At 41.3% G+C, this 23959-nt stretch overlaps 3 protein-coding genes and 1 long non-coding RNA gene across 6 annotated transcripts; 1 reads left to right on the top strand and 3 right to left on the bottom strand.

Annotated features, from left to right (window-relative positions):
• Positions 1-605: 605 nt before the first annotated feature.
• Positions 606-3372, bottom strand: LOC137865849 (protocadherin Fat 4). Its single transcript, XM_068708134.1, has 3 exons — positions 3157-3372; positions 2807-3065; positions 606-2615 (listed from the first exon to the last, which is right to left on the bottom strand). Exons 1-3 carry the CDS (start codon positions 3370-3372, stop codon positions 1240-1242), a joined length of 1851 nt encoding a protein of 616 aa, XP_068564235.1. The 3' UTR covers positions 606-1239.
• A 1177-nt stretch (positions 3373-4549) lies between these two features.
• On the bottom strand, positions 4550-5789 carry LOC137884232 (uncharacterized). Its single transcript, XR_011104718.1, has 3 exons — positions 5582-5789; positions 5383-5484; positions 4550-4631 (listed from the first exon to the last, which is right to left on the bottom strand). It is a non-coding gene; the product is annotated as an uncharacterized lncRNA (long non-coding RNA).
• Positions 5790-16240: 10451 nt separating this feature from the next.
• hmgb1b (high mobility group box 1b) lies at positions 16241-18968 on the bottom strand. Its single transcript, XM_068715139.1, has 5 exons — positions 18838-18968; positions 17533-17688; positions 17256-17401; positions 16968-17142; positions 16241-16823 (listed from the first exon to the last, which is right to left on the bottom strand). Exons 2-5 carry the CDS (start codon positions 17677-17679, stop codon positions 16698-16700), a joined length of 594 nt encoding a protein of 197 aa, XP_068571240.1. The 5' UTR covers positions 17680-17688; positions 18838-18968; the 3' UTR covers positions 16241-16697.
• On the top strand, positions 18107-22795 carry tex26 (testis expressed 26). Of its 3 annotated transcripts, none has more exons than XM_068715118.1 (7): positions 18107-18620; positions 20776-20860; positions 20951-21113; positions 21213-21369; positions 21512-21694; positions 21799-21954; positions 22040-22795. In XM_068715118.1, exons 1-7 carry the CDS (start codon positions 18611-18613, stop codon positions 22168-22170), a joined length of 885 nt encoding a protein of 294 aa, XP_068571219.1. In that variant the 5' UTR covers positions 18107-18610; the 3' UTR covers positions 22171-22795. The 3 variants fall into 3 exon arrangements, with proteins under 3 accessions (XP_068571219.1, XP_068571228.1, XP_068571210.1); XM_068715127.1 differs by lacking the exon at positions 18107-18620 and adding an exon at positions 19372-20325 and having other exon boundaries at positions 21512-21688; XM_068715109.1 differs by lacking the exon at positions 18107-18620 and adding an exon at positions 19372-20325.
• Positions 22796-23959: the final 1164 nt, after the last annotated feature.

Below are 23959 nucleotides of genomic sequence, written 5' to 3'. Positions count from 1 at the left end.
TCTACAAATATTACAGTGGTGACAAACAATGAGAAAGCAAAAGGCACGCGCTCAACCCAGTTAGTGAGGATTCACAATCTGAGGTGAGGAACAGCTCGTCGCTGCCTCGCCTCACTGTCTCCTCTGTTTGAACAGGACATGCGCTAATTCAGCGATTTTGATTATAAAAATGCTTGAAATGATTGGAATCATACAGAAATTACATTGATAGCACAGATCAGTAGATAAATATTAATATTTATTTTATTTTAGCATTATTCGGTTTTTTTTGCCTGCCCTGACCGCAGGTCCTGGCTCTTAGTACTTAATACAGCCGTCAGATGGCGACAGACTTCGTTGCATCCATAGGAATGTGTGGATACCTACAGCAGAGTAATTGGGGCCTCCTATTCTGCATGTATCTGCCTGTACAGCATGGAGCTCCTGAGTCATATGAATGTTGAACAATATGCATTGTTTTTAAAACTATTTAAATTTTGGAGGGAGATTTATGTTAATTGTAATAAGGCTATATGGGATTGAAATGTGTCTTGAAGTAAAACTCCCCGTAAACAGTCAACTTGTAAACAGTAATGGCCAAAACACTGAGATTTCCATATGAATTGTATCATAAATGTTGTATTTGAGTGTATTTTCATCAAACGTATAGATACAGTTGAAGTCAGAGGAAGAGATCACATTCAGTTGCATGATTGTCCATGGTCTTTTAATGGTGGTATGCCTTTGACATTTTATACTAGGCAAGGATAAAAATCATATTTGTTCCTTCGTTGCATCCATGGTAATGGGATGATAATATAGTTTGGTTTACTTACAATGGACAGGTATATAAGCCTAATGGTTAAGCAGCTATTCCTGATTAATTCTTGTTCTGTCATTTTTTCCAAGGAATAGTACTAGAAGTTAGGAGGTTAAGAAACAGAGAAGACGGGAACTGTTAGAGGCATAGAAATAGTTTGTGTGATATTTACATTAAACGTGGTCGTCTTGACATGGGATTTAAACATTTAACGATCATCACCAGATAAATGGTAACCATGTAAACATGAAAAGATCAAGAGTTTTGGTTTATGTGAAACATCTTTCACTGCCTGGTCAAAGTGTAAACTAAAACATATGATTTACATGTCATTAATTAACATTTTTAATCAATTTTGATGGATCAATTAATTTCAATGAAGTAACTGCCTAAGCATTTACCATTTCTCCACCTGACTCATTCACCACACCAAATGGCCATCAGATAATCTCCTCTATGTCACTTTGACTATCATTGCTATGACAGGGCTCAGTGGGTAGACATGCCAGATCCTCAAATACAGGAGCATAGCTGCTGAAAGGTAGTTGCATTTTTAAAATACTTTCCCATTGCTCAAACATACTGGACGGAGCACTCTGAGCTTCATGCTGACCTGCAGCAGAACCACAGGTATGTGTGAAGCTGCACGCTGACAGGGATGACTGGCCATGTATACATCTCCTGGTGCTGATGAGAGAAAACAGTCCACACTCAGACTCTGAGCAGGCGGATGTGCTGTCTGTTTCACTGTCAGACGAAGCATCGATCATCGTGGCGGACTTGGCAGGTTCAGGCCTTAAGGATGCTCGAGGTGACATTGTTTGCTCCAGAGGAGTGTTTAATTTACTAATTTCTTCAAAAGTGAGGCATTGTGCCGGTTCCATGAACTCTGGTTGTACGAACTTCTTTTGGTAACAAGGCGGTGTTTGCCGGGAGTGCTCTGCATCGATCTTAGTCACCAACTGCTTGTTTAGGAAAGAGACACCTTGAGGTTCCGTAGGACTTTTCGGCCTCTCTCCATTGGAGCGTTCTTTCTTAAATCCTGCTAACAGCATCCTCAACTCTCCCCACCGTTTAGGATCAGCTTTCACACACTTTGTGTCGTACAGGTGGTGTGTCAGTGAGGCAGTGTCTGAGTGAAGTGCACTAGAGATGCTGCCGATTTCATAATAGTCCAGCTCACTGTTTGGCACCGGCTGAACACTTGATTGACTGGCATCACCGCAAAACTCCACACTTAACCTCTGCTGATCGGCGCTCATTGGGTCGTGTTGTTTCTCTTTTTCTGCACACGTGACATCGGCAAGAGTTCTGTTGTCATCACAGCGAAACGCTACATTGTCTGTCCCTTGCTCTGTTTTCTTTGGCGAGCTATCACTCTGACACTTTGCATTCTTACGCCTCACTCTGTAAAGGGCAACACACAATCCTATAATCACCAGGACGGAGATCACAGGAAGAATCACAGCTATGAGCCACAGAGGCACACTGCCCTGTATCTCGGAGCATTGATTACGGCTCTCTGTTGCAGAGATGCAGATATCACAGGCGTGGTCAGAAACGTTGTGTAAACAGACGCAGGACCTGTTCTGCACGCCGGGACCACACACGCTCCGCCGGTTTTGACAGTGTGCAGAGAGACAACGCCTCCTGGCTGTGTCCTCCTCAGAGCACGGCGAGGGGAGGCAGACACCCGGAGAGCTGCAGCTCGACTGGACAAGAGTGGAGCTCGGCCAGACGTCCATCATCACACTCCGTCCACTGACAGGCAGGGTGTAACCGCTCACATTGAAATACTGCACACAGCCAGTAAACCCTGCCATCAAAATAATGAAGTTGACAATTGTTCATTGTTACTCAAAAATGCTAAAAAAACAACAACAACAACAATAAAAAACCTGTCAGTTGATAATTTCATTTTAGTTCTATTCCCACACCCACATGTTTTGGCCTTTTTATGTCTGGTTCACATATTAACACTTAATGAAATGTTAGGTGTATATTTACCTAACTGCTGTAGGTTTGAATCACTTGTCAGAGCTGCACCAAAAATAATCCTTTCCACACTAACAGGAGTGATATCCATACTGCGGCCGGTGATGTTCAAGACGGATTCACCATCCAGAAGCAGAAATGTGTTCTGTCCATTGCTGAACAAGGAGAGGACATGCCAAAACCCGTCGGCCACGGGGGAGTCCACAATGAACTCTGACAGGTGGCCTGACAGAGTGTCTTTGGTGATGTACACAAGCTTTCTGTGTTTTATCTGAGGGAGACAGAAAAAAAACAAGCAATTTCACACTTCAAACATAAATCCAAGATGAGTAAATATCTGTTTAAGTGCAATCTATACCGACCTGCAGCGTAGTGTATCCTGTCTGCCCAACAACAAATATTAACACTCCATTATCTTGGGTCTTAAACTTGATGTTAATCCCACTTTGGTCTCTGGCGTTTCCTTCTTTTTCATCATCCAACAAGTCTTTTAGCAGGTAGTCTCTCTTGAATCGCTCCTTGATGACATACTCAATGTAGTCATTCCCATCAAATCGCAAAACAAGCCCCTCTGACATTTCTATTTAAGAAGAGAGAACATGAAAAAAGAGTATTATGGAATTGATGAAAGTCAAACAAAAATGTTTATTAAATGTATATTTACCTTTAGCACAGTTGCTTCCAGTAAAAGGGCTTTTGCACTCACAAAGATAGTCAGACCAAAAGTCATGGCACAAGCCGCTGTTCTTACATGGGTTGCTATGACATGGTGATGGTGTTGTCCGAGGACACCTTTATTGAACAAAAAACGAGTTACAAAGACAAGTTGTTGAAATGTATAGACAAAAAAAAGATACATTTTTCCATATATTCCATATTTAAAATATGTTTTGCTATTTTCATGCTTTTGTCAGGTGGGGGCAGTAGAGGTATGATAGTAAATGAGTTGGGAGAGAGGCGGTGTGATACAACTAAGGTGCCCAGCATGACTCGGAACCCCAAAGTTTATTATTATCGAAAGAAATTGAATTGTGTATACTAAATGCTTACCTTTCCAGGATGTTATATGTTGCTAGGGCCGTTGAAGGTCTCAGCAGGATACCATTTACATAAACGTTACGAATACATCCAACAAAGTCATGGGTTTTAATCTGAGCAGGAAGCAGTAAAATAGATTCAAAAGTCCTCGTTCCTCCGAACGTCATATTACTGCCAACATCTAGTGTTCTGATTGTAGATGAAGACAGAGAGAGGTCATTGATGAAGGTTCAACACAAGGCCAAAGAATGGAATTATGAATTGTGCGTAATTAAGAATGATTATTTCACTGCTACCTCTTGAAGCTACTGCCATCACTCCGTGAAAAACAAAATCCATTGTTCTCAATGTCTGTGCAGTTGTCCACATGCAAGGAACCCATCTGTTAAATGCAAGTAGTGCGACATCAGTCTTTTCAGATTGACCTCTTTCATTTCCAATTTAAAAAAATGCCATCTCATTAACCTTGTGTATGTGCTGACATAACTAAAACTCACGTTCCCAATCCTCCTAGCAGTGACACTATGGAAATATCCATCGGCCACTTGCTTGTGTGTCTGCAGCCTCACAGGTCCTGGGCCCAGGTCATAAGAGAGATGTATGGCTCCATTCAGTATCTCCAGTGCAATGAACTCCCTGCTAGATGGTCCTCCGGGGTTGTACAGGAGCAGGGAGTTCCTCTGCACTGTCGCAAACTCTAGAGAGATTAAATTAGTCCTGCGATCCAACGGGGGAAACTCCATGAAGGACAGCTCCTCAAAGCCATAGCTGTGGTCCTCACAGTGGACTCCACTGACTCCTAAAACAAAGATGGAACATATTGTTTGTAAATTGTTCTCAGTTGTAACTTGGAAATGTTAGGGTATATTTTATGACATGTAGAGGAATAGTCCAACATTTTGCAAAGTACACTTCTTTGCTGTCTTGTGGAAAGTTAGATAATAAGATTGATACCACTCATATTCTATCAATTAGATATAAGCTACAGCTAGCAGCCGGTTAGCTTAGCACAAAGACTGGAAATTGGGGGAATCAGTTAGCCTGGCTCTGTTCAAAGGAAACAAAATCCAAAAGCAGCACCTTTAAGGTCACTAGTTAAAACTGAATTGCAATTTTTTTTACAGGGGATAGACGAGAGCTTGTTCATATGAGATGCCTCTTGTGCGGTTTCTTTTTAAGGATGCATTTTTTTTGCACTCATTTGTTACAAATGAAAATTGACAGAAGCCATTACGTAAGGAATGAGAAAAGAGACATTGGGAAGGTGTGGGGGTATGGGGTTTCAGTAGCTATTCAACCATCCGACAAGCCCTTCTGATGGAGTGTACTGGTGTCTGCTGTCTGTTACCTTTGGACAAAGCCAGGCCAGCAGTTTCACCATGTTTCCCGTCTTTGTGCTAAGCTAAGCTAACCAGCTGCTGGCTGTGGCCTTCTATTTAACTGACAGATAAGTGGTATAGAACTTCTCATCTAACTTTCCACAAAATGAACAAACTTCCCAAAATATTTAACTTTTGCTTTAAAGAGCCTTCTTTATGCGTTATTCTTACCGAAGGGACAATGACAGGAGAATCCTGTCTGTGAATTGATGCAGCTGCCCTGAACACAAGGGGTTGATCTACAGTGGTCTATGAGGTGCTCACACATTTCTCCTGGAAAACACAAACAAATAAAACCCAGACTTTGAAGAGATTCTGGATTCTAATCATGCAATATAATGTTATTTTTTTTTAATACACCAAAGTCTACCCTCAAATCCGGGCACGCAGTGACAGTGATATCCGTCCTGAGTGGAAGAACAAGTTCCCCCGTTTTTGCACTTCAGCTTCAGGCATTCATCTATATCGGTAGAGCAGAAAGAGCCAGAGAAGCCACTCTGACAGTGACAGTAGAATCTTCCTGCAGTATTCACACAGGTGCCTTTGTTCTCACAGGGATTCACCTCACATTCGTCTATGTCATCTTCACACAGTGTCCCGGTGAAGCCAGCTGGACAGGTGCAATTAAAAATCTCTTTCTGCGGCGACACAAAGATGACTGCCGAGCTTTCCAGAATAGCAACATCCTGGCTGATGTAAATGTTTTTCTTGCACGCTGCCCCATTTAGACAAGGGCCGATGAGACACGGATCGCTTGTGATGTGAGAAATCGTCACATTGCTATGGCCTTCTAGTAATTTCTTATGGCCTACAGAGATGCCAATGGCTACCTCTCTGCTAAGATATTGACCGTTGTAATTTTTCACCGCAGCTAATAGAAGGATTTCACTGCCAATATGTTTGATTCCAAATACATGAGTCTTAGAGGTCTGTAGGTTAAACAGACTGTCCAGAGCTTTCACAAACCGCAAATACTTATTTGACATAAAGACTTCCATTGATGATGATGATGACACATAGAATAATATGCAGCTGTCTATGGAAGCATTTGTGAAACCTTTGTAGTTCACATAGATGCTGTTGTTGACTGGGAAGTGGAGCTGGTCTGTAGCCTCAACTGTGATGTTAAATGTAGCCTCGCCTTGAAAAGGAGAGGACCACAGCTCACATGTGCCATTAGGTATTATGAACATATTCATTTGTCCGTTTTTGATGGCGCAGTTGAATGAATCGGACTCATCCTGATCCTCAGGATGGACGTTTCCAATCATCCCTCCTTGGAAAGAACTGCCAAAATATTTCACCTCGATGACGATATTTCTGGGCAGTGAAGGGCTATCGTTTTCATCCACAATCATGATGTGGATCGTTGTTGTTGATGACTGCGGAGGGATCCCTGCATCCCTAACAGCCACAGGGATGTGATACATAGCGATTTGTTCCCGATCAATAGTCCGTGTGGTGAATAAAACTCCATCAGGAGTCAGTGAAAAAGCACTTCCTGTTGAAGGATTTACCAACCAGTAGGTAAAAGGTCCCCCGTTCGGCGGAAAATCTGAATCAGATGCATTTAATTTGGCAACTACTGTGCCTTGAGGCTGATTTTCCTTCACTTGAGTCTCAGTGAATGTGAGTTTGGGAGCGTTGTCGTTAACGTCGTCGATAGTCACTATGACATTCGTAGTCCCAGTGGCTGGCGGAGAGCCATTATCAGTGGCTGTAACGGTCAGGTTATAAACTGGCCCGAGTTCTCTGTCAAGTGGAGCGTTTACTGAAATAACACCACTGGATGGCTCAATGGCAAAAGAGAAGTTAGTGTTTCCATTTTCAATGCTGAAGAAGAAACTATTCCAGTCCAAAACGGAGTCCTCATCCAGAGCACTCACCGTTATCGTAGGTGTCCCAACCGAGCTGTTTTCTGCAACATTGGTCAAATAAAGTGCAGTGGTGAAAACGGGTGGGTCGTTCGTGTCAATCACACTGATGTGGATCAAAGTTTCGTCTACGCCCATGCCAGTGAGAACACCAGAGTTCTTCGCCAGAACTTTTAAAACTATGTGACTGTTGCCTTGTTTTCTCAAACTGCCAGTTGTGTATATTTCTCCAGAAAGTTTGTTGATTTCAAAGCCCATGTATTTGCTTTGACCAAACATCAGGTAAAACACCTGACCTTCAGGGCCAAGGTCATAATCTGTAGCTGTCACTTTTCCGATCCTAGTTCCAACAGGCACGTTTTTAAATGCAGAAAAGTTGTATTCTTTTTGTCTGAATGTAGGTGTGAACTCATTGACGTCTGAGATTTGGATGACAATATGTGCCAAACTAAATAAAGCATGACCACCAATGTTCAAAGCTTTAATCGTTATATCAAAGATCTGCTCTCGCTCATAATCAAAGACGTCCGAAGTGGTGATAGTGCCATTTCTTGAATCAATTGCAAATTTATCCACATGGCCAGCAATAAGAGAGTAGGATATTTGAGCACCTGAATCAGCATCCGTAGCGTTCACAACTAGGACATTTGTTCCAATTTCTGAGTTTTCAGGCACTGACGTGATGTACTCTGAGGACGAAAAGACCGGAGGATTGTCATTCACATCCATTACTACCACTGTAACATTTAACATGCCGGTTTGAGAGACCCAGCCTCCATCCAGGGCTTTGATTTGGAGATGATATATAACTTCTTTTTCAAAGTCAAGCTCTCTGATCAGTGTTAGCAGCCCAGATGCTTCTCCTACAGAGAATGATAAATCGTGATTTTCTGGCATTATGCAGTACATGATGGCACCATTGGGACCGTAATCTCGATCTTCTGCATGAATTTTCCCAATTACTGATCCAACCGGCAAGTCCTCAGGGACGGAGAAAATCACATCCGGCTCTCTGAAGCTTGGAGGAAATTGATTCCTCCCAGTAATTTCAAAAGTGATTTCAGTCTGTGATGACAAAGAGGGGGCGCCCTGATCTTTTGCAATAACTAATACTGTGAAAAACAAATGTACGCTCTCTATCAAACTCTGGTTTAACATCACTTTTCCACTGTCGACTTGGATACAGAAGAAATCAGATGCATTGCCTCCATTGAAAACATATTCGATACCAACGCTGGTGTTGCTGACATCCTGATCTATTGCTGTGAACTGGACCACCTCAGTACCAACATCCATGTGATACGGGATAGCAATCAGAGGCTGGAAAGGTAAAAACATCGGTGGATAGTGGTTATATGGTTCTAATCTCACTGTGACAGTAGTGTTGCTGTACAGAGGAACACTGCCACAATCGAATGCAATAACCGTAAACTGGTAGATTTGAAAAGCAGTATTATGTAACGTCAATGGCTGCTTTGTATAGATCTCACCAGAGGATGCATCCACCCAAAACTGCTCATTTTGAGGTTCAATAACATACAGAACCTCACTGTTTTGCCCCATGTCTACATCTAAAGCAAGAACCTGCATGACAAACACCACTTTACCGTGTGTTTCAGGGAGGACAACGCTGTAAAAATGATGTGAAAATACTGGTCTATTGTCATTGACATCTGCAATGACTATAGTGACGTCGGTGCTAATACTCCATGCTGAATCATTTGCGTTTACCTTCAAGATGTAATGATCCTGCATCTCCCTGTCCAGAAGTCTTTTAACAGTTATGTCACCAGTGGTGAAGTCAATATTAAATGGCAGATCATCACTTTGATCAATTATGGAGTAATTTATTCCTGCATTGGCACCAGCATCGTCATCAGTTGAGGTGACTTGTATAATCGTGTGTCCAACAGGGGAATCTTCAGGCACCTCTGTGAGAAAAATCTGTGAAAAACGAGGTGCGTTGTCGTTTCTGTCTAAAACAACAACAATAACCGTTGCTGTGTCTTTATGAAGAGGGTTGTTTAGCTCTGCAGCTTCAACCATTAAATTGAATTCAGGGGTGTTTTCTCTGTCTAAATTTGCAGTGGTGCTCAGTAAACCATTTTCAGGGTCAATTGTGAAAAGACTATCAGTGTTTCCTTCTGTAATATTGTACTGCACTGTGCCGTAGAGCCCTGAGTCAGCGTCGATGGCGAGAACATCACAAACCCAGGATGGCGGGGAGTTCTCCAAAACCTCACACCTGTACTCAGCTTGGGTGAACTGAGGGAAGTTATCATTTACATCACTGATGTTTATGTGAATTTCTGCAAACGATGAGAAAGGAGGCGAGCCGGCGTCTCTGGCTTCTATCAACAAGGTAAGTTCCTTTATGCTTTCATAATCCAGAGGGTTCTCCACGGCCAACGTTCCACTCAACTGCTCCACATGAAACATGTCTTCAAAGTTTCCAGAAGCGAGATAAAAGGAGACTGGATCAGCTCTGGCGCTCGTCGCAGAGACAACCGCAACTAATGTTCCCACCGGCTCGTCCTCGGAGAGGAAATCACTCAGAACATCCACAGTCATTTCTGGAAACTCAGAGGCGTTCTGAAACCGGACGCTGATAGTAGTGATGTCAAATTTGGGATTTTCTGCAGCGTCTTCCACATGTGCACGGACAATGATATCTTCCGTTCTCCAGAAAGCCCTTGAAGCGAATACAGTGCCGCTGTGTGGATGGATGGAAAACAGATCTGAACTTTGTCCATACAAAGAAAAATGCAGTTCTGCGTTCATCTCAGTATCCCCATCTGTTGCTCTTACTGCACAAACAACCGAGCCTGTAGGACAAAAGAAAAACAAAATAAAACTCTCAATCCTATCAAGTCCATGTTATCCATGAAACATATATCTGTCAAGTGGAAGTAAAAACTCTCACCTGGAGCCATCTCAGTGGGCACATAGGCCACATAGGGGCTGTTCATAAACTGGGGCCAGTGGTCGTTAATATCTCCAATGAGAACGGTAACAAGCACTGAGCTTGACAGAGGCTGAGTCGGATGCCCATCACTGCCAATCACCATCAACCTGTAAATGGCTACTGTCTCCCTGTCCAGGACATCGGTTGTAAACAACTCTCCAGACATTTCTTCGATGTCAAAAGGCACATCAAGGTTCTCCACGGAATACCTAAAGGAGGGTCAAAGGATGTAATAGTCTATTAGTGAACTGGGATAAAGTATAAAGCATTACACTGTATATACTGAGAGAGAGATTTCCAGTTGCTCTTGTGCAGCAATACACTGAGACTATTGTGTGAGAAATGGTGATCCTAATGCTACACCACTAGAAACACGATGGACCTAGCTTTAGCAGTATTTTAAGTTTGTATTATAGACGGTACTTCTCAACATTGCTCTCAAATGTTTGGAGGGACTTTTTACGTGTTACCTTATTTCCCCACTGACTCCCTCATCAACGTCAGATGCGGTTATCACGGCAAACACGGTGCCTGTGGGGCTGTCCTCAGACACTATGGTGTTGTAGACTTCCTGACTAAACTCTGGATGGTTGTCATTGACATCATCCACAAGGACTTGTATGGTTAGAGTTCCTGTTAGAGGCGGCAATCCTTCACATGACAAAAGCAAATAATGGTTCATCAAACTGTTTGAAGTGACTCTTTACAAAGTGATCACATTTAACTTTGGCCTGAATCACCTGAATCAACAGCGACGACGTTGATGAAGTAAGATGATTCCCTCTCTCTGTCCAGGCTGTGTAAAATTTGAAAGGTGCCACTGGGAGTGATGGAGAACAAACCGTCGCTATTTCCTTTCTGTATAAAATAGGTCAGCTGGCTGTTGGCGCCTACATCTTCATCCAAAGCTGATACCTGGTTAAAAAAAAAGAAGACATAAACAATCTAGAAATGAACATTTTGGAATCAACATTCAACAACGTCTTTGATTAAGATGAACCAGCAGCACCTGACGTGTGAGCTGAGCGGGGTCCTCATCACTCTCTGTTACATGCACGGTCAGTGTTTGTGGAGTAAAGAGGGGCACAAAGTCGTTGACGTCCAACACTGTGACACTGACAGCAGCAGTGGCAGATCTGTGTAGATTCCCCTTGTCTACGGCTGTTATGATTAAGGTGTAGTTTGAATCCCTCTCCCTGTCCAGTTTGTCCATGGCTGTGATGACACCTCGAACCGCGTCCACCACAAACGGACCCTCCTGGGTCAGCGTGTACCCAACTTGTCCATTTGTCCCGATGTCTTGATCAAGAGCCTGAACCCGGATCAGGCTCGTTCCTCGAGGGATGTCCTCTCTGATTGTCAAGCTGTAGGTGCTCTGAGAGAACTCGGGGTCATGGTCATTAGCGTCCTCAACGTGCATCGTGAGATTCATAACGGTTGCCATTCTGGGTGAGCCTTCATCAGCGGCTGTTACAGTAATAGTCAGGGTGTCTGCCTGTTCTCTGTCCAATGCCTCCTCCAGGTATATTTTTCCACTCCTGTTGTCGATGCTAAACACGCCACCGGAAGTGTCGTTCAAATAATATAAAACTTCCCCGTTGGATCCAATGTCTTCATCTTCAGCATGCACGGTCATGATAGCAGAATGAAGTGCAGTGTCCTCTGGTACACTGACTGTTTTGGCTGACACGAACAATGGAGCGTTGTCATTGACATCATCAACCACCACAATAACATGAGCCGTGCTGGTGAACTGTAAAGACACAGTCTGGACACAGTCACTGGCAGTCACAGTTAGATTGTAGAGAGGTTGTCTCTCTCTGTCTAACTCTGTGTTCAGGCACAAACTGCCAGCTGTGTTTATGAAGAACACCTTCTCCTCATCTCCACCAACCACTCTTAGTTTCAAGTCTCCATTGTCACCTGGCAGAGAGGAAGAGATAATACATGACGTTACCACTAACGATGGATTGCCTTTCTCATAATGTACTATGTATAAAACAAGGATCAAAACGTTGCACTTTGCTTATGATGCACTAAGACCTGTTTGCTGCAAAGTGCATATTTCAATTTGTTGTACAAACAACAGAAACCAACCACATAACCATCAGACAAATAATTAACAATAAATATAATATGAAGATCACATTGAGTTATTTAAAAGGCCAATGACAGCAGGGACAAATGAAATTGTCTATTAGTCAGATTGTATCTGCGGCCAGACAGAAGCACCTTGGACAGGGAGTGGTAAGGATCAGCCAGGATTGACTGGGCCTTCTTCAAAGGCCTAACTTTGCAGTAATAAAGTATTCATTAACAACAATTGAAGGGGCCAAGAATAGGAATTCACTGGAAAATAAAATGACTTTAGCCGCCAACTAAATTTGAGATTTTCAGCAGGACACAATCAAATAACACAAAGATAAAGAAGATGTGTGATCATGTCTCGATTAGACTTGCCAGATGTGGCATGTCGAGCTAAGAAATGTGTGAATAATAAATGTGCCATTTCACACTCATCATAAACAAGTATTTATTTTTTACCACAATGTCTGTTGTTCACTGTTGCTGTGCAACGTTTTGATCCTGTTGGGGACTGTGGCTTCTACTTTGCCTTTAAATGCCACAGGGGCCAAAATAAATGGTGGACGAATGTGGTATTTATATTGTACTCTTGCACTTACCATCATCGATATCTGACACATCCAAGGACAGGAAGCAAGTGCCCACACGAGCGTCTTCCAGCAGTGACGCAGGAAAGGTGTCCTGGCTGAAAACAGGGGGGTTGTCGTTCACATCTAACACATTGAAGTACACCCTGACACCGGATCCCTGTGAGTCCCCCTGCTGCACCACCACAGTGAGTATGTAGAATCTTTGTGCTTCGAAATCCAGGCCGCGGGATAATAGGAACTCCCCTGAGAAGGGGCTGAGGAGGAACAGGTTCTCTCCATCATCCTCTTGCACTGAGTATGTGATAGGCGTGAGACTCCCAAACACAGTTTCCAACCTTCCCACAACTGTCCCTGTCAACACATGGATAATGCACAATCACTGGTCTAGTGACTGTGAAATGAAAATACAACATTTAGCGATATCATTGTCATATACAGAAGGACTTAAACTAGCATTTCTAATAGATAGTAGATATGACAATATATATATATATATATATATATATATATATATATATATATATATACAAATTAAAAAAATCACAGGTTAAATAGTAGCATTTAAAAAGCAATAATGTAATACATTTACATTATGCATTTGTGCCTAGTTTACATGGGGAAGGCCATGCTGCACAGATGACTAACCTGGTACTGTGTCTTCTTTCACTTCAAATGAATAAACAGTTTTGGAAAGAGCCATCTGTGTTCGCCATCTGTTATGGGAGTGTAAGCCGACAGATGTATAATACCAGGAGGAAAGCGAACGCTGCCCTGAGACGATATCAGCAAACCGTCTCTCACTGCTCACATTTACTGTATTTCCAGATGAAGGTTCATGTGAGGAAGTAGTATTAAACACCTGAGGAACCATCGAAAGAAAATAAGAAATGAAACTCTTGTTCTTTTGATAGAATAGGCAACTTTTTAAGCATTTATACAGAAAGATTAAACATATACACTTGATCAATTCAAACAGTGATTGATATGTTAAAACATAAGTTGCAATAAGTTATCTCTCACTGCTGCAACATATGAGCTGAGAGACCAACTTACCAGAAAATGAAACAATAAAATTGTGTATTTTCTCCAGTGTCCAGTAGGGTCCATTTTAAAGTTCACAAGTGCCTCTTACTTGCAAAATCAAAGTGAGAAAATAAGCAAAACAAAACAGACGTGGCATTAAAAAGTGAGGTCCTAGAAACTTCACGGCATTAACTCCAAACAAGACCAACAAAAGGAAAACTTTAAAAGCTGTCTCCATAGTGATTACTCAATCTTCTCAGCTTGTAATCCTGACTGACACGCCCCTTTGACATCATTCCATGCAAATACAGCAGCAGAGAAAAAAACTCTGTTGGGGCTACAAAATGCAGCAGATTGAAAGTTTGGTGTTGTTACATATATAACAAACGAAAAACGTGCCTCGCAATCTTTCAATTAATTAGCCCACGTGTCTTTGCTTTCTTTGTTGAATGAACTCTGGCAAGTGAAAAAGAAAAGCGTAATAACAGATAACACTATGTTTTGCTGAATCAGTCTGCTTTGTATTCTCTCCGTGAACAGAGGTTCCTCAACGCAGCGCTGGAATGGACTCTTTGAACAGTTGCCTGCAGTAATGTGGCCTGGAGGGAGCCTTTCTTGCTGCATGTCAGATGAGGAATTCATTCAGAGGCTGCAGGGCGTTCATTCAGCGGGTGAAAGGAGAGAAAAGAAAAGAAAAACCTGCCGCTCTGATTCACAGGTTTCGACAGAGAGCTGTCATGACACTGTGGCGCACAATGTTAAAAACTGAATCACATTTTCTTGGAGCAATCAATTTGAGTATATGACAAGCATTGGTTTACTGAAGTGCTGTTACTATAACTGGACCATCAGCACTGCTTTTCCCCCTAAAAAACAACAACCGCTTTATTCCTAATGTTCCCTACTTGCAGGGACACTGAGGAGGAAAGCCTGTTTCTCTGTGAGACCCCCTCATTCATATTTGCTAACACGTTTAAGAGGACAGTCCTTTGTATGGCAAAGGTCAACGCTGCTGAGAAAAGCCTGATAAATGGACATGCGAACCCCCTTTCAAGTGACTGCGAGGCCACCGGGACTGTGAGACTGTCTCCAATTACACACAAAGGGAACTCTATCGCAGCAAAGGATCACAAAAGGTCCCTGCAGGGTCTCACTGGGGTAGTGCACACAGAGAGAACGTTTCTCTGGACTCTTAGGTGAGACTTGAATAGGCGCACGAACACCTAATTTCTTTTAAATGTGGCCAGTATAACTCAGCCAACAGTTAGGATTTATCGTCCTTTCCTCACAAAATAACTCTACTAATTCTTTATTATGACTATTATTTGTCTTCTCAGAATTATACCCTTTCAATAATATAATATGGGGACATGTTGTGCAGCGTGTTGTATGTTTGGTACAAACATAACTGGTGCAGAACCTCATGTGGAGCTGAATTTAGCCAGCAGTTAATTTGCATTAACATTAGCTATAGAAACAGGAAGGATTGATTGATTTTAGGAAATGTCAGTGTTTAGGGAGGCGACCTTTTTTTGTCTGCTTTCATTTGTTGAGTGTGGGACAAAAGACAACGTTCTTTGTTTACGATGTTAAGTTAAATTGATGTCTGACTAATGCAGCAGCGTTTGTGTCCTATGAGTCCATGTGTGACTGAGCACTGTGGGCACGACACAATAACCAAGTTAACTATGGTTGGAACTTCTAACTGCATATCCTCTACAGTTTACTTAACCGTGGCGCCACCTTCTGGATTCAGGCTCCCTAAACCACGGTACAGTTAGCGACGTCTCACTTCTCAAGGTTATTTGGGGGGAAAACTAAATAGAGAGGAACCCAAAAACATGATGGGATACAAATCAGGCACCTAGATAACATACATTGGACATATGCTTTATACCTCATACTGTGCATTTTTGCATATTTCCAAAGCATTAGAGCACTTTCATTAAAAAAAAAGATATATAACATAACAGAATATTTTTATTGTGCATTTTTCTATCCTTATATTCATGTTTCTTGACTTTTGCTGCTCTGCTTTGCATTTTTATTTTCTATATTTATTGTTATGCATCAAAAGACCATTGGAAATTCCCCATTTCCTAATATCCAGGTAAAGGCAAATAATCCTGCAGAGCACCGACTGATCTTTTCAAATCAAAGCCATTCGGCCGTTTTTGAAAACAAACTATGCCAAAGTAGTGAGACGTGTTTAAGAACATGGGTGAGCGAGTCAGTCAAAGGGTGATTCTAACTATTACAGCTTCGCTCCAGTAAAAATGAAGCTGTCGAGTTGTTCTCATTTCTGTTAATATCTTTTTTCTACTATACTGTTGACTTACACTGTTGTCATTTTGCACTCATTCACTTGTGCAGTCACCAGCTATACTTATTAAATGAAAGACGTCAAACCCCAGAGTATTTGAGATGTTTATGTGAATACTTGGTAGGCTACATGTTATACATTGGGAGATGTTGAGATGGAGAAAAAACAAACTACTTCTTTTTTTAAAAAAACGACCTTTATTGAAGACATTCTTGAATTTCAACAGCTGTGTTTGATATTAGAGTGGTATTCAAAGAACAATAAAAAGACACTGGGACAGCACATAAAAAAATATTTTTTTTTTGAAAATAAAGAGAAATAGACTACCAACTCAGAAATCAAATTTTTGAGTTGTAACACCTAAAGACTAGTTACTTTCATACTGACTTTTGTCCTACAAAATTGTTACATAATATGGCAGGGGATAAAGAACTACGACTAAAAAAAAAAATCTCAAACTTAAGATATGTAGTGTTAACTTTACAAAGGAAAAGGAGAATAACACTGTACATCTTAAAAACATCAAATATACACAGGTTCTTGTTCAGTCTGACTTATGTTTCAAGATGGTGAATTGAGTATATTAGAATTATATGGCATAAACAAAACTCCCATCCATATGCAGTTTACTCATCGTCCTCATCATCGTCGTCGTCGTCTTCCTCATCTTCTTCCTCCTCTTCATCCTCATCATCGGCTGTGGCAGCAGAGGCTGAATCCACTGTGCCCTTTGTGCGGTAAGCAACGACATCCTGTGGAGAGCACAACAAATGTGTTTTTAGCACTGCAGAGGAAGCTACTCTTTTACCTGCTTCAAAGTAAAGAGACACCTAAAAAAACAAAACAAAATGCGATTTTTAAATTCCACAATAACAAGGCCAGCTTTGTCTTCTCACCTTGTCATATTTCTCCTTCAGCTTGGCCGCCTTCCTCTCATACGGCTGCTTGTTCTCTGCAGATGAGCCGTTCCACATCTCTCCCAACTTCTTCGCCGTGTCCCCGATGGTAAGACCAGGATGCTCACTTTTTACCTTGGGGCGAAAGTCTGCACAGAATAGGAAGAATGCAGACCTGTGGGGGAGGGGGGGGGGGGGGGAAGAATGTGACAGATAAGTTATCGTGATCCACTTGTGACTGTCAGAAAAAAAATAACTGGCGTGGAGAAAGTTCATGATGGTACATACGGTGGTCTCTTGGGGGCATTGGGGTCCTTGTACCGTTTCTTCTTTTGGCCCTTGGGGGGATCGTAATTCTTCATGTCCCTCTCATAACGCACCTTGTCTAGTTTGGCCATATCTTCAAACTTGCCTTTCTCTTTCTGTGACATTGTCTTTAGGAAGATAAAAAGCAGTTTCAAACAATCTAGAAGACATTCGCTACTTGAAAGAAAATATTGGATTCAGAGAATTTAAAAAGAAAAAAAAAGACAACGATATAGGTATTGAGAGAAATGTATTTTACCTTCCATCTCTCAGAGCATTTCTTGGAAAACTCTGCGAAGTTGACAGAGGCATCGGGATGTTTCTTCTTGTGTTCCTCACGGCATGTTTGCACAAAGTAGGCATATGAGGACATTCTGCCCTTCGGCTTCCTGGGGTCCTTTCCCATCTTGGATCGCTAAATAGATATGAAAAGGAAAAAAAAACGTTTTAAGAGAAATGCATCCATGCAGCAGTGGACAATCTAAATATATCCCCAGTCAATTGGCCCCTCATTTGCTTTGTCAGTTCCATCTATTGTTTAAATCGGGTGGTGGGAGGAGGGTGTCTGAGATGACTAATAATCCATTGTACTAGAGGCCAACATGGTGCATACTTTAATATTCAACTACGCATTTAGTTTAGTGATGCTTTATTTCCAGCATGCATTCACGGTGATATAGCCGTTGGTAGAGTTCGTGAACACAGAACGGAGCGTTGATGATATCATCTAGTTACGTTCGCCTCCCATTCAAATTGCATGCAGATGAGTAACGTTTCATTAGCTTCCACCGCATTTTACTGTTCGCTAGCGGCTAGCTACTGTGCGGCCACTCTCGCTTTGTGTCCTATTGGAATTGGCGATAGCCTTTTAGCTAGGCTACCTAGCTTTAGCTGGCATGACACACTGCTAATTTCATGAGACGATTATTAAAATGGCTGATTTGATTGCGAACAATGGCTAACGGGATGCCACCACGCGCCTCTTAACGGGCCTCGTTTTAACCTCAGTGGCGTGTCTGGATATTGCCGATTAATGGATTTAAAATTTCAATAAAATGTGTCGATGAAGGCAGGGAAGGATGCTCCGCCTGCATCACAGTGCCGATGCTGCTTCAGCACCATTAACCTACGTTCACCTTCTAGCTGCCGTTAGCTTATATTATAGCATCACGACCAAACCAATCAGCCACCATTACGGGGCTAGCGTAGCTAACGTAGCAGGCTAGCTACCGTTATGAGTCGCTCGCAACACATTAGCGGACGTTACGATAACCCAGACGTAGTAGTTGGCTTGGTCATTGGGTGGTATACATCGAACCGTGCGTGGGTTAATACACATGGCCGAAGGTAATGTCAGCGGAGTTAACTTAAGTAGCAAGACTGTATTTAACATTAGCAAAAACTTGCTATTGTGTTAGCATCCTATCCAGCTCCGTCATGCAACTACATTTGCAAGGTTATACGCAGATGTATTCTGTGCAAAACTTATCGCAGCCCACGGTTTCATTCACAACAGTTCCACACAGGTCGCTGCGTGTAATAAGTTAACATGGATCATGCTTACCCCCACTACAGCGCTATATGAAGCCAGCTTTACGTCGGTACGTCTCAAACAAAGGGAGGAAAAGCAGCGTTAATGCGCGGTCCTTCGGCTGTGAGAAGGATGCCTCTGTGCCTGTGTGTCGGGCTCCGGCTGTCGGACATTGGCTGCCGTAAACTCCTTGGAGTATCTTATTGGACACTCGCTGTCTGGGTCCTGCTTGTTGTACAGTTGGTTAAAAAGAACTAGCGACGGTGGCGCTAAACTTGAATGGCAAACCTCCGTCGCATTTATTTTAGTGAAGGCAAAAAAACAAACAATCAAGTAACATTAAAATAAGATAATCCTTTATTAGTGGAAATGTACAGGATTACAGCAGCATAGTGGATAGTAAGAACAAGATCAAAACAAGGATTGTAAATAAGTAAATAGATAATAAACAGTAAAGAATATTAACTAAGTAAAAAATCCACAATAACTAAAATATAACTAAAAATATTATATATACAGACAGAATATTTTTTACTTAAGTAAACGTGCAGTTACTTCACGAATTACACTTAGGTACATGTAGATTAATATTGTCAACAAACTATCCATAAAGTATCAAATACATAACTATAATTTAGAGCGTTGTACTGTAATAGGCCCGATGTTATATATGATAGTCTATTGCTGAATTATCAACATGTAAGCAGTGTTTTAATGCTGGTTAAGGTGGAGCAAATTGTATTTTATTTTAGCTTTTTAAATCGATTTAGACGGGTTGAAAATCTGATTTATAGATTATGATTATTTGATAACTGTGTGGTTGAGTCGAGAGTGAATTTTAAAAATAACACATGGAATCATCTGGAGAACTTCCTTCTCTGAATTTCTTGTGAGCTCTCTTTATCATAAATTGCAAATAGACAAGTTTCCTCAAATAGAGGAGGGGATTGAGTGAAATTTGCGGTAGTTTATATGGGACCTATACATCATTCCATAAAATAATTATAGGTTTTGTAGGCCTATATAAAATGTTTATCTGCTGCGTAACCAGTAATTATAGGCGTCATATACAATAAATGTACAGTATTTCTATTGGAAATGTCATTGTTGGATATTATAGCATTAAATAAAGTTACTTGACTTAATATACCAAGTTATTTTGCACCACTGTCGGAAACAGATATAAATAAGGCATATGGCCATGTTGAATTTTTAATGCAACATCTCCCCTGCTGAGCAGCTCACTGTGGCCATTCAAATGTTGTAGGTCTCCATAACCACAGCACCTAGAGACATTGTTCTGGGATCAGCTCTGCCTCCGCTTAGATAAAAACAATACCTAAAAGCCAAACTTTCTAATTGTTATACACGGGGACTCAAATTTAGGATCCACAGCGGTCTGTAATGCTTTTTGGCAAACCACAAATGAATTGAAAGAAATGGAAACGGAAAGGTTTTCATTATACTGAAAACAGCCATAGCACAAGATTCCAAAACAATGGTCAACAATGGCAACCAAAGGTAACGTTATACTAAGGATAGCCTATGAGATTGAAACTTGTTAACTAACTTGAAAGTTACTTAGTCATTGTAACTGTTGTTATAGTTGATTTAGCAGACGTCTTATTACTTTCTTGCATTTGTATTACATCTACTGTTATACAATGTGTTCATCTCATTATGTTGTGTAATTAAGCTAAATGATAGATTGGTACATTATAATGTGTTTCTAGTTGGAATAATTATTATTTTTGAGCATTGCAGAGTCATGTCTTATTAGTCAAAAATAAGTCAAGCTAAAAAAAAAAAGGGTCACAATACTGAGGTGTACATAGTATTTCTGAAATTTGCATAGTTGTTATTTGCTTTTTTTAATCGGCATTGTGCAGCCAACTCATTATCTGTAGCTCAAAATGACACAGAACACATCAATGATGCAGGGTTGCTTTCTAATGGTGCATTTTTCTATAGAGGGCAAACAGTGGTGGGATCCATATGAAACATCTAATAGAAGACAATTCGTCTACCGGCCAAAGAGAGGCGCAGAGATTCTAGTGTAAGTTCCATTTACAAGAACAGGCATACAGAATATGTTTGTTTGTTTCTCTGTGTGTGTAATTGTATGTATATGTTGATGCGTTTGCAGGAGCCCAACGTCAACTTCACTTATAGACTCCTATTCACAGTCTGGACCTTTTGGTTCAACAGTGTACAACAAGGACTTTTGCCGGAAGCCACCCTGTAAACCTGAATGCATTCGCACAGGAACATCTTCGGGGCAGAGGAGAAACAACCCGCATCCCAGTCAGGTTGGTATTTAAGGCTGCGTTAGCCGAATGCCATGCTTGACCTCTCGCTGTGTATCGTAACCTTTTAATCAAGTTGTTTTTCTTTTTCTCCACATCGAGTCCTTCATGAAGTGGAGGCTGCCTAGGGATGCCGCACAAAACTCTGAGTACGTCGGCTTCCCTTGGAAATGTCCCCCATCTGAGGGGGAGATCCGTGAGGCCCTGACAGCGCAGTACAGCTCCATCTACAGATGTGACTACATGGGTATGCCTCAAGGTATGACAAGTCTGTTGGTTCAAATTCTTGTGTATGTGAAAGCATGTCAGAACAGCTGGGCTACTGACATTCAGGAGCTTCCAAATCAAACGGTCATACAATGTCTCTCTATTTTCCTTTTGCTGTGGTACTTATTTGACAGGACATGATCTTATTAATAAAGGAGAAGGAAGACTTGCACCTCGGTACAGCAGGCCTGAAATGCCACTTCCCACTGATACTGAAATGAGGGAGAATTATCGCCAGCCAAAGCAAAGGCTTGAACTGCTGGGCAACTACTCTCTCTACAGCTGCACAGATCCTAACGTGGCACGTCGTGGTATTGGTACTTATATGCCAACAAAAATATGTTAATGTCAACACAGCAAAGAGTGCTTGCAATTCACCAAGCTAATGCTTTCTATCCATTGATTATCCTGTGTGTTGCAGTTCCAACTGTTGTGCAGAGACACACTCAGCAGAAAAGATCAGATTTGACAAACTACGACAGGTTTTGTGGAAAGAGAGTCACTAATGTCACAAATGTGATCAAGTCTCTGCTGCCCCAGGAGCTGCAGCAGTTACACAGAACTTTACCCCAGGAGGGTAAGCAACACCGTTAACAAGCTGCTTACTGTTTTTGATTTTTGACAGATGAGTAATTCATGTTTCGTGTCTTTTTCCTTTGCAGAAAAGGAGGCTATAACAAAAGTGAGTATAGATGCTTATCCAAACTATAGGGATGAAGTGAATAAACTCCCACCAGCTGTGCATCATTCCTGCTCACCAAAGTGGATATCAAGTTGGCCAGGACCCCTCTAAATCATATTGCTTATGGTAGTTTATCTGTCTTTGTATTTGGGGTTTTTAATGTAATTTCGTTTCATGCTCGGGATCAAAACTGTAATAAACTAGAATTGTGCACTCAGCAGAGTGCAGATTTCGCCAGGTGTGTCAGTAACAACCACTCCCCGTCTAAACACCACTTATGCACCAACATGCTCACTCACTCACTCAGACGTACGCACATGCACAACTGATCCATCGTCTTCCTGGCAGAGATAATAACAATAGAAGATAACATAATACATTGTAATTAAAAGTGTTTGAATTTGTGTGTTGTCATACTTATAGCCTTTTCTTTCAATTGCTAATACACTAAAATGACACATAAAGCACAATGATTGAATCTGAAACTCAGAGAGGAAAACCTTTGCTCAAGTTCAGACAGTTCTAAGCAGATATTCTGCTTTGCAGCCTATTTTAAGCCCTGAAAACAGATCACTGTTTACAACAATGAAAGCCAACATCGGGCCCGTTTTCAAAAACGTGTATTAGCAATTAAATGTAAGTAAATTATGCTTTCTTTTTTTGTTTGTGCACTAAATTGTATTTCTGTTCTGATTTTCAAAACAAAATGCAACCTTTGGAAATGCATGGCTGTAATGTGGAGAGAAAAATATATAATATTTTCATCAGTGTGCTGTTCTGGTCTTGTGTGTTGTCAATATTCATGAACTTAACTCTAACAATGTGTCACAAGGTGGGAGAAATGGTAGCAGAGGATGGACCCAAACGCAGAGAGACACGGAGAACAAAGGGATGAATAATGGTGATTTTAATTCTAAAGACAAAATGTTCAAAACAAAACTTGCAGAGCACGGAAGTCCAAAAATGTGTAATAAAAAAATACACATTTAATAAGGAAATAAGGAAAAACAAGTAATGGGCAAAACAGGAGAGAGCAGAGCAGGGAACATACCATCGATAATGACAGCAGAGCACGTAACACAACAGACGAACCGACACTGAGACAAGGGTGTAAACACACTGAGGGGTGCAGGTGATTAGACGCAGAAGGGTTTAATCAGGGGCGGGGCAGACAATCACGCAGGCGGGAAAACACACAAAGACAGGAAGTGAAGTGAACACAGGAGACAAGAGGCAGGGAAATTCAAAATAAAACAGGAAACCAACTAAACCAAATCAAGAGCGTGACATATGTCTCTCAAACCTTGACCATATCATTAGAAAAGTGAAATTGTAAAAAGGGTTTTAGATTGAGCACAGCAGCGTGTAACTGGTTCAAACACAATCAGATCGTATGAATCATGTGTGTGCCTTATGGTGACAAAAATGTTAGAACCACCTGTGATTAATTTAGTCAAAGATGACATAACATAAAGAAAGGCTGTCCTTACAGTGATAAAGAACAATTTATTATTATATTACCATATATATTTATATTATAACCTGTTCTTAGGTTTAATCTATGGGGCCTCATGTGTCAGTTTGAAGTGCAGGCTGCACTAGTTCCCTGTTAGAGGCTGTGACATCAGAGGGTGAAGTGAAGAGTCAGACAACCTACTTTTATGATAAGATGACAGTCTTTGGTATATCAGACTTTCTTTTGTGATCAGTATCAGTCTCCTTACTATGATAATGACAGACACACATAGCTTTTGGATTTTTAGTTTCCTATTCACTTTCCACTTATAGTTAATGTTTGTTTAACTGTATACATTTCAAAAAGGTGTTGATGAAACATTTGCTTTATTGAACACAACTGTTTGTGAACATCCAGTTGAAATTTGGTGACATTCTGATGATA

The sequence above is a fragment of the Cebidichthys violaceus genome, unplaced genomic scaffold (assembly GCF_023349555.1).
Source record: "Cebidichthys violaceus isolate CVI_PGR_0920_01 unplaced genomic scaffold, fCebVio1.0.p SCAF_1, whole genome shotgun sequence".
NCBI classification, from domain to species: Eukaryota; Metazoa; Chordata; class Actinopteri; order Perciformes; family Stichaeidae; genus Cebidichthys; species Cebidichthys violaceus.
The sequence above is the reverse complement of the archived record's forward strand: the minus strand, read 5'-3'. Positions and strand labels throughout refer to the sequence as shown.

Bases quoted from the DNA above. Each gene is read 5' to 3' on its own strand.
- tex26 (XM_068715109.1), top strand. The intron at 21,114-21,212 runs GTTGGTATTTAA...CTCCACATCGAG, and splicing joins ACAACCCGCATCCCAGTCAG to TCCTTCATGAAGTGGAGGCT. The intron at 21,955-22,039 runs GTAAGCAACACC...TTTCCTTTGCAG, and splicing joins CAGAACTTTACCCCAGGAGG to AAAAGGAGGCTATAACAAAA.
- hmgb1b (XM_068715139.1), bottom strand. From the start codon at position 17,679: ATGGGAAAGGACCCCAGGAAGCCGAAGGGCAGAATGTCCTCATATGCC. The intron at 17,402-17,532 runs GTAAAATACATT...ATCTTCCTAAAG, and splicing joins AATGCTCTGAGAGATGGAAG to ACAATGTCACAGAAAGAGAA. The intron at 17,143-17,255 runs GTATGTACCATC...CCTCCCCCACAG, and splicing joins AATGCCCCCAAGAGACCACC to GTCTGCATTCTTCCTATTCT.
- LOC137865849 (XM_068708134.1), bottom strand. From the start codon at position 3,372: ATGTCAGAGGGGCTTGTTTTGCGATTTGATGGGAATGACTACATTGAG. The intron at 3,066-3,156 runs GTCGGTATAGAT...TGTCTCCCTCAG, and splicing joins CAGGATACACTACGCTGCAG to ATAAAACACAGAAAGCTTGT. The intron at 2,616-2,806 runs GTAAATATACAC...TTTTGATGGCAG, and splicing joins TTCAAACCTACAGCAGTTAG to GGTTTACTGGCTGTGTGCAG.